At 39.5% G+C, this 10105-nt stretch overlaps 1 protein-coding gene across 1 annotated transcript; it reads left to right on the top strand.

Moving 5' to 3' along the window:
* Window positions 1-684: 684 nt before the first annotated feature.
* zgc:63972 (protein CutA homolog) lies at window positions 685-7672 on the top strand. The gene is made up of 7 exons (XM_049021355.1): window positions 685-822; window positions 923-1035; window positions 1606-1754; window positions 6792-6851; window positions 7045-7090; window positions 7182-7231; window positions 7432-7672. The coding sequence occupies exons 1-7, from the start codon at window positions 732-734 to the stop codon at window positions 7532-7534; spliced, it is 612 nt and encodes a 203-aa protein (XP_048877312.1). The 5' UTR covers window positions 685-731; the 3' UTR covers window positions 7535-7672.
* The last annotated feature ends 2433 nt before the right edge of the window (window positions 7673-10105 follow it).

Below are 10105 nucleotides of genomic sequence, written 5' to 3'. Positions count from 1 at the left end.
CAGAGGCACTGTAGATGGGATTCCAGTCCATCATAGGGTGTACACACAAAGAATAGTCAAATTGGAGACACTAATTGAGTCTCAAAAAACTAGTAAATAACTACTATTAGACAATCCATATTACTCTGTTCATACACACAATCGGAAGTGTCTTGTCGCACTAAAAGCTGGTTTTTAAGCTTTGTATATTAGGTTTGCTACTTACAAAAGAAATTCTGTGTATGAATACCGTCCTTTCATCTACCACTGGCACATGGTGGTTTCGGCGTCAATGAACACTCGCAGATAACATTGTATCCAGAGTAAGTGTTTTCTACTTAATTCATCTGCCGCCGAAAGCACTATTATGAGCTGATTTTTTGTTGTTGTTAAATAAAAGTTAAAAATAATATGGTACAATATATTATCGCTTTCTGATTTACAAGTGGACTGAACCAAAGTTCAATGTATTATTATTAATGTTTTGCTATTAATGATTATTACTTTAGATACTTATCAAAGAATTTACACTGGGCTCCGGTCTCTTGTATAGGATAATAAGATGGAAAATGGCTGGATGGAAGACATTAACCAAATAAAACGGCAAATCAGAATAATGAAACCCAACAGTAAGCAAATTTCACTTACACGCTTAGGTTCAGTTCAATGAAACCTTTGATATACCCCGGAAGCGAGGCGGCTTAGGAAAGCAAAGGGGCGTGACTGGGCGTGGCGAAGGGGCGTGACTGGGCATGGCGAAGGGGCGTGGCCTGCCCACGGCTGGAAACAGAGTTCAAAGAAGGAAGGCTCCCGGAAGATGCGGGCAGGTTGGAATATTTTCGCGTAAGTATAAGTTTAGCTGGGCTGTATTTACCCACCACTGGTACAGCTCATGTTGCGCTCCGGCTGAAACACTACTCTGTTGTGTCTGAGTTTTGTGTAGGACTACAAATGGCATTTGTCGGGGGTGCAAAAATGGAGTGGATCTGCCAGCGCTGTCACAGAGAATCTATTAGTCAGCCGTTCTTCCGTCCAGGATTATTAGTAATTTGCTTGGTAAGAGCATTGTTTCTCTCTTATTTTACGTAACGAAATCTGTTTTGTACTATTATGCACTGTATACTGCAAGTTCTTTCCGTTAACTTAAGTTCTCAACGGATGAAATTTGAAAAATGTCCCCTAACCTGTATACACTGGTTGCGGTAGGCATTCGTTACCGTAAAATGATGAGAAAGTTCTCATGGGACCTGTTTTTCTGGTTATGGTTTTGACACCATCTGCAAATATAGACTCATTCCCATCGCAGTGTCTTAAATAGTACAATTGTCCATTATAAGAGATTCTGTAAAGGAACTTATGATCCAGGTTCTTATAGGCCCAATCAGGCATGAAGGTCTTTGTAAACGTTGTGTACAAGACAGCACGACTCTGTATTGCTTTTCTTACTTCAAAATCAAAACATGACATTTTGTATTTTAAATATTTGTTTTACTGTAATCATCTTGTTAATTTTTGAAGCATACATATAAACTTTACATTTTGCTGTCAATGCATTATTATTAGTATTACTAGATATAATACTAGTGTATGTAGTATTATTATTACTTTGGTATTTACCCTTTGTAGGTGGTGGTATTTACCATGGTGATGTACCCTGCCCTGAGGACTCTGGGATTTCAGTTGCACTCAGCACTGACAGGCAGTTATATACCAGGCCATCATTCCATTCTACTTATCAATTGTCCCAACGAGCAAATCGCCAGAGGCATTGGCAGGTAATAGCAAATGATAATGATGACTTACTTCAGGTCACCGATATACACCCAGTGGCCACTTCATTACATACCCTATCTTTCTCCAGAATACCTTTAGGGGTGGATGAGTTGTACATTCATAGATGTCTTTCTGTATGCTGCTGAAGTGAACTGTTATTTTCTGCACTTGTGCCATGATTGCTACACTCTAAAAACAGATGCGATAAAAACAGCTTAATGTTTTTTTGAGACCAGTTCCTCTTTGCTTTTCTCACTCATTTTTTGTTGAATTTCTCGCAGACGTCACACTGCCTATGAGTGAGTCTGACAGCAAGTATGGCAAAGATTTTGATTGGCTCAGAGTGAGCATGCAGGGCTCTGCAGAGCAGAGCATGCAAAACTTTAGCTTGATCTTATCTTGAAATCAGATTCCACCCAAGCGTAATGTCAACCCAGATGACTATCATGGTATATACAGTATGCCTGACATGCTATGTCGATTTTATCACTGCACATTTCCCAACCCTAGTGCCTTTCATAGTGCATCGCTTTAACAAGCCTGGCAATTATCTCCAGATCTCGGTCATTTTTCTTTTTAAGTTTCACCATTCCCTGTAAATTCTAGACATCCCTGTACATGAATATCCCAGAAGGGAAACCATTTCTGTGATTCGAGAACCACCATGTCTGGCATTAGCAATCAAACCAGATTTAAAATCTTTGAAATCACACGTCTTGGCTATTTTTATGCATAGTCACACCGTAAATGAACCTCCTGGCCCCCTCTGTTTAACTTTCACAGGCACATTATTCACTGTGGGGGGGGGGGGGGGTGGTGGTGCAGGCAGGCTATATTAAGAAGCAGCTGTACCTACAAGTAACCACTGAGTATGTTTTTTTTTTTACAAAATGGATCTGCACTTCAATATCAGCTTTGCTGATGAGTTAAACCTCCCTTAACTCATAGGAAAAGCATGGGGACCAACTGAATTAACCTCCTCAAGTCCAACCCTTCACAGTATTAACAAGTGCTGCCATGCTTCACATATTACTGCTATAACATGCTCCGCTTAGAATTTACTTTTCAGTATAAGAAGAAACACTTAAAATTGACATGGCAGACTTCATACGTCTTTTGCCGATCACCCTCCTTACCAAGTACTGTAGTCACTACTATCAGGTACACGGTCCGGTGCGGTAAGATGAGGCCAAACTGAACAGGAATAACCAAGAATGTGATCAATAGATCAGAGCAGGGTAAGGCAGCAAAGGAAATGGGATATGGGACCATAAGGTAAGCAGAAAAGTGCCAAGATTGTGTTGGTTAGCATGGCTAAACCCAAAGCTAAGCAAGAAAACAACAGCAAAAGCCAATTAATACTTGAATTTTCTGTGTTTGCTTTTGGTTGCAGACGAGGGGACATGATGTAAATTTCATCGTTGGGTTGGCTGTGAGCGGCTGCAGTCTGTTAGCGTGTAGCGCAGATTTTTTGTCTAGTGGAAACTTTGCGCATCTGTGCGTATTGACCATGCATGTGCAAGATAATTGATTAGGTGTTTCCAACAGGTGGCAGCGTGGAATTTCACAGATTAGTGGTCAACAGCGAAAGAGTATAGGATGAATAGTGAATAATTTTGTTGTAAGGATTTCAATAAACGTCAGAATGCCATATTACCGTAGTACTGCCCAAACCTACGCATAACTTTCAAACTATTCATAAAAGTTTACCCATTTCACTGCTTGTATTTGTATTTGTTGCAGTATATCTGCCCTCTTGCCCTCTCCCGGTTTGGTGGAATATCACTGCTGAATGCATGCAGCAACCACGGCCATCCCATCTGCATCCGCAGCCAAAAGTAGTATGAGTACAAGCTGCCCCGGGTACTACCGTCCGGAGCCCGAGAGTGGAAAAGTGAAGTGTGAACTAGGCTTAAGTTGAAATAGGTTAAGAGATGAAGATTAACAGCAGGAGTGAATGATACCTGAATGGCACTTTTTACGTACCATGTGGTCAAGCAGCCCCCATAACAGCTCAGTGGAGTTGAGAGTAGAGTTGAAGCGGACTGCTTCTTCCCTAAATAGCTCTTGCATAGGTTGGGCCTGAATTATGGTAATTGTCCTATTGTAGGACAAAACTGGCTCCATCCACAGGGTACATCCAATTAAGCTCCATCCACAGGGTACACCATGGCATTGTAAAATGGAGTGCTAACCTTCCTTCTTCAAGATCCCTTTTACCCAGTACAAACCTCCCACTTTACCATCACCAAAGCAGCACCAGACCATCACATTGCCTCCACCATGCTTGAGGGTTATAAGAGGGCCCACAACATCAAAGACAATACACACCCCCAACACATCGCGTTCAAACCCATCCCCTTGGGAAGATGCTACAGGAGCATAAAGTCCCGCACCACAAGACTGACGAAAAGCTTTTTCCCTCAGGCAGACTCGTGAACAATGCGAAAAGCTCAAGTTAATCTGAACCCATATTCTTATCCAGCTCTTACTTTGCGTCATTCAGCACTGTGCACTTTGAGTGATTTATATTTTTGTAATTTATTCTATTTTTGTATCTTTTTCGAAGGGTGAACAAAAAAAAGTAAGAATTTCATTACATGATTCTAACATGTACATGTTTTTTACTGTGTATGACAATAAACTTCTTGACTTGACCACGCCTGACAGATGTCGTCAAACACTCCTCCAGCGTCTTTTCATTTGATCTGCATCTCACAGAATTTCTTTGTGATCCGAACTTCACAAATTTAGATTCATCTATCCATAGCACTTTTTCCCCAATCTTCCACTGTCCCATGTCTGTGTTCATTTGCCCATCTCAATCTTTTCTTTTTATTGGCCATTCCTAGATACGGCTTTTTCTTTGCAATTCTACCTAGATGGCCAGCATCCCGGAGTTGCCTCTTCATAGTTGACGTTCAGACTGGTCTTTACTATTTAATGAAGTTGCCAGTTGAAAACTTATGAGGCGTCTGTTTCTCAAACTACACACTCTATTTACCCTCTCGCTCAGTTGTGCACCAGGGCCTCCCTCTCCTCTTACCATTGTGGTTAGAGCCCGTTTACACTGCTCTGTGAAGGGTGCAGTACACAACTTTTAGTTTCCTGGCAATTTCATTTCTCAGAACGAGAATAGACTGACTAGTTTCAGAAGAGTTTTTTTGAGCTTGTAATTGAACCTACAATTGTTGATGCTCAAGATACTCAACTAGTCCAAAGGCGGCCAAGTTTATTGCTTCTTTAATCAGCAGAGCAATTTTCATCTGTAGTAACATAATTGCAAGAGGGTTTTCTAATGATCAATTAACCTTTTAACATGACACATTTGCATTAGCAAACAACAGTCCACTGGAATACAGGACTAATTGTTGCTGATAATGGGCCTCTGTTCACCTATGTAGATATTCCATTAAAAAAAAAAAAAAACAACCGTTTCCATCTATGAGTCATTTACGACATTTACAATGTCTAAGCAGTATTTCTGATCAATCAGATGTTATTTTAATGGACAAAAAAGCAAGGAAATGTCTAAGTGATCCCAAACCTTCAAACGGTGATGTGTGTGTGTGTGTGTGTGTGTGTGTGTATTTCATTAACCCAAGGGCAGTTCTCTTTAATTCATAAGAACTTATTGTATTTCTGTGTTTGTCACTGGATCTTAGCCTTGTGCTGAACTGACGACCCTGAGCACGTCCAACTCTAAATCAGAATAAAGTCACTTTAAGCAGAACCTTCTTTAAGCTGCATATCATTTGCAGGTGGTCATATTTGGCTCATAATATATTACTGGTATGCCGGCAGTGTCGCATACAAAAAACACAGCCAGAGAGTCTAGCATATGTTACATTGTATATTGTGCTGTGTATTGTTAACTGTACAAAACAAAACAAAGTTTGTCTTTGGACGGTACTTCCTAGCTTTTGCATAATTGATTAGCACCTTTTGTAGGTATATGTATATTTGCAATATAAACTGACATGCAGCCTTGCAATTGTGAAGCGTTTTATGTTCCTGTGACGGCTGATTAGCAGTAGGCCTCTATAAACATTACCCAGCGGGTCCTGATTGAAATCATTCCCTTGTTATTGCTTATTTTCTTTTTTTTTTTTTTTTAAACTCCTCTCTACTTAAAGGTATTGGAGTCTTGCGGTCGTGTAGCTGCCCTCTTCCACACAAACTGCCCACTTAGCCTTTTATTGATTAGCCTTTCTGTTTACTTTTGTTTTTCAATTAGTAGTTACACTCATAAGATCTCCTTAGTCAACTGTACACATATAATTTTTAGTTTAAGTAATGAAAGATCATTAACTTTAGTTTAAGTAATTCAGTTCTTTTTTACTCACTAAGTGGTGTACAGTACTTATGGGAAGTAGCGGTGTAACAATTCTCCAAATCCATGGTTCGGTTCAGACATTGGTTCTTGAACCACGGGCCATTTCTGATCAGTGTTTTTTGTGTTTGGGGGGGGGGGGGGGGGGAGGTGGTGGTGGTGTTTGGGGAATAAGAAAAAAAACAGAAAAATTCTGGGTTTTAATAATCACCAACAATATGTAACACCAAACAGGGTTATTATCCATCTTGACTTAATGAGACTAGCTAAGCTTGTAAAGCAGGTGTGATCACTCAATCATGATTGGACCAAAATATGTGACACCCACAGTTGGAAAACAGTAAAATAATAATATGTAATATTTACAAACTATACAGCTTGCCCTGATATAATAATAATGATGATGATTTCATAATTTGTGTGTGTTACAGTCTTACAGTGAAAATGTGTTTTGTAATATCATTAATGTAATGAGAGATGAACAGACTTGCACTGGTGGGTGGGCGGGGGGGTGGTAGTGGTGTTGCAGGTGTGGAAGACAGAACTGCAACTGGAGATGCAAGTTCATGAGCGTTTGTATGGTGGTTTTGGTTTCATTTTCAGAACGGTTGCATCATTAATAGGAAGCATAAGAAATTAGGCCAGTGCTGCCTAATTCTTTCTGATTTTATTACTTACATAATACAGCAGCGGTTTATTATTATAGGATCTTAATGGAGGGGAAACTGGCTGCCTCGATCAACATTTTCCCCGAAAGCTCCATCATGTAAGTCTGCAGTAACTCCTGTTGGGACGTCTGTAAATCAGTAACAGATCACCAGTGTTTAGCAAAGCATTCTTCAGGGGACCCAGTTACCAGGGCAACTGATGCCTCTTTCCACTGTTGCGCATTTTGCATACACATTTTTAAACTTACTAATTGATTTCTCATAAATGTAACCATGTGACCTTGAAATTAGGTACTACTGGAAGGGTGAAATCCAGGATGCCACAGAAATCCTTTTGGTGAGTTAGTTATACACACTTCAGTCCCGTTTTTGTTGCTGTCAACATAGATTTACAGAGACAAACTAGATCTTCTTCCCTTGTCTCACAGCTGGCGCAGACTCGCACTTCCAAGGTGCAGAAGCTTATAGAGAAAGTTAAGTAAGTTATTCTTCCAGCTTAATCTCATTTCCCATCATTCCCAGTTCCAGGTGCATTTGGCATATAAAGCGTCCCAGATCATTTTTAAAAATCACAAACCGGTGCTTATGTAAAGCTAAGCATGCTAACCTCTTTGATGTTCCAACAGGCCTTTCTAACACATTTCTGTCTGAATGAATTGTATTTGCTTTTCCCCCCAGATCAGTTCACCCATATGATATTCCTCAGATTCTGAGCTTCCCAGTGGAATATGGGAGTCTGCCATACCTGAAATGGATCGATGAAGCTGTTCCTGCGGACTGATTTCATAATATACTTTAGGGCTCCAATTCTGTCAATGTGCAAGATGAAGGGAGCACTTACGGGAAGGCTTTCATAGGAAGGTGGATTGACCAGTTTACAATTCTGATTATGAATAAAGATGATTAAATAGCTTTTTGATACATTTTTATGACTGGGTCATTGTTACCATAGTAACCTTATATCCATTGATATGGATATATAAAGGGCCTTAATGGAAGGAAATTGCAGTTTTTAAATCAACAAATACAATTTTCTTTATTTGTTTTATGGACAGTGGGGGGGCACAGCTAACTGAAAAGTTAGCAGTGTAGTGGTTATCAAAGCTAATTCCAAAGTTAACTACTAAAAAATTTAGTGGAAGCTAACGATAACCGCTAACTTTTATTATATGCATTTAGTTTCGGTTCGGTTTTTGGCTCTGAAATTCTTAAAAACATGCCTAGAGCCTTTAAATTTTAACCTGTTTAACAAATGTTTTAACCGTTAACCTTTATTCACTTTAACTGCAAAGAAATAATAGTGGATTTAAAGTTAGTGGCCAATTTACTAGGTAAATCTAGGTAGTACAGGCTACACATTTTCTTCCAGAACTACTTCAAGAGTTGACCAAGGGTTGTCCATTCAGAGAAGACATTCCGCACAATACTGTTGCACTGATCTATTACTTTTGCACTTGTGGCCTTCTTGTAAGATAGAAGTTTGGTTCTCTTTCTTAAAACAAAACTGTCAGTAGCTGGATCAAACCACTCTGTCTTTAGACACCATACTATGTGAAAATGCCCCGGGGTGGCTGTTTCCCAGATACTGGAACCACCGTGTCTCACAGCAACAATCAAATCACATTCGAAAACACTTAGGTGACACCTAATATCCACTCTGATGCTTAGCATTCAGTACATGCAGTAACTGAACCTCATGACCCTGTCTACATGCCGTATGTATTTATTTTCAGTTTGTGGTAATGAGCAGTTATACCCAACACAGTGGCCACTGAGTGTACATCACACATTTTTAGGTATTTACCAAAATATAAATCAGGTTGAAAACAGAAATGTCGAGCCATAATTTATTAATTAGGAAATATAAAACAAGGAATGTGGCCTTGAGATTTTGGCCTTGGTGTTTATTTACATTTGAAATTTAATTCCTGTAGGTGATTACTGGAGTCTTTTATATGAAATGTTCTAATTAAGATCCTTGTGTACAATGTCTGGTGACTGAGAGGTGGCAAGACACTGAATGAGTTTTTGACAATATAACACAATACATTTTCTGCTTAGAGTTGCTTTTATATTAATGTTTATATTTGATGTTTTAGCTCTTATTTCATGAACACAATGAAAAATTGGAAAAGGTTTTTCCTCTTGTTATTAAAGTTTTACAAAAAATGTCTAAGAGTATGACAAAATGGTTTCTCAAGGTTGGGATTTTTATAGAAGTACAGTATACTAGATCATATGAAATTTGAAGTTGTTCTTTAGTGCTGCTGTACTGTGATGTCTGAGCAGGTGGGGTGATTTGTTGCTCACTGTTACCAGATGGCTGCAGTATTTACACCGACTGCTCTGCTTGGACTGTGCTGTAGAACAATAAAGACATACCTGTTCGGAGTTCCTAAATACACAAAGGTCCTGAAATGTGATCCATGTATCTGCTGCAGGGTAAATATTTGAAGTTCGTGAGCTGATGATCCTTGGGAGCACTGTAGGGTGTGACTTGCAGGAGGGCGTAGTAATTTAACCAATCATATTTAACTGGAAAGACCAACAACTGAAATGTTTCACGTAATGGTAACACTTACAGTTTATAGGGCTGGGCTATTTAATACATTTTTCTACAAAGGTCCAAATTTCCTCAACCACACAAAGCCAGTGGGGGTTTCCCTCTTTAGATTTTGCTGCGGTGGGTTCCCCTCTTTAGATTTCGCTGCCTGGGGGATCAGTTTTCAGAGCAGTACCATCATTTGATTAGCTACAATGCTTCATGGGTGAGGCTATTTCACTGTGTTGGGGGGGGGGGGGGGGGTGGCAAAGCACAGCACTACTCAGTCCTGTGCCTCGCCCTTTGGCAGACACCCTAACTACCAAGGCTGCTGTGATTTATACAGAATAAACAACATTCAGCTTCCGTTTGGTCCATGACTAAACACACAGCGAGGTTGTCTTTCCCTATAGACAGATCAATAACTCAACGCCTAATCAACTGAACTGAATTTAAATGGTAATATGCTACAGCTAATTCGAAAAGGTAATACAAAACCATTTAACGATTTGGGTAATCGTAAAACAATGAATCATTTACATAGAATTTTACACGAGTATGAAAATCTGGTAGCACTTTACTTGAGGGGTACAAAGAACCACAAACCAAGTCTTACTTACATATTGATCTCATGTGTGTTCATCATTAATGTATCGTGACACTATCTGATGTAGTGACTATATTTATTCATGATTTGTTCATGATCTGTACTTCAGTAGTAACTGAATTACTACTAAGTACTTGTGCCATCTCAAGTGAAGTGATACCGAAAATCCTTCAGGGAAACCTCACTCCTTAGAAGAGCAAACA

The sequence above is a fragment of the Brienomyrus brachyistius genome, chromosome 7 (assembly GCF_023856365.1).
Source record: "Brienomyrus brachyistius isolate T26 chromosome 7, BBRACH_0.4, whole genome shotgun sequence".
NCBI lineage: Eukaryota > Metazoa > Chordata > Actinopteri > Osteoglossiformes > Mormyridae > Brienomyrus > Brienomyrus brachyistius.
This window is presented reverse-complemented; position numbering and strand designations above follow the sequence as displayed.

Bases quoted from the DNA above. Each gene is read 5' to 3' on its own strand.
- zgc:63972 (XM_049021355.1), top strand. From the start codon at position 732: ATGGCGAAGGGGCGTGGCCTGCCCACGGCTGGAAACAGAGTTCAAAGA. The intron at 1,755-6,791 runs GTAATAGCAAAT...TTATTATTATAG, and splicing joins ATCGCCAGAGGCATTGGCAG to GATCTTAATGGAGGGGAAAC. The intron at 6,852-7,044 runs GTAAGTCTGCAG...CCTTGAAATTAG, and splicing joins TTCCCCGAAAGCTCCATCAT to GTACTACTGGAAGGGTGAAA.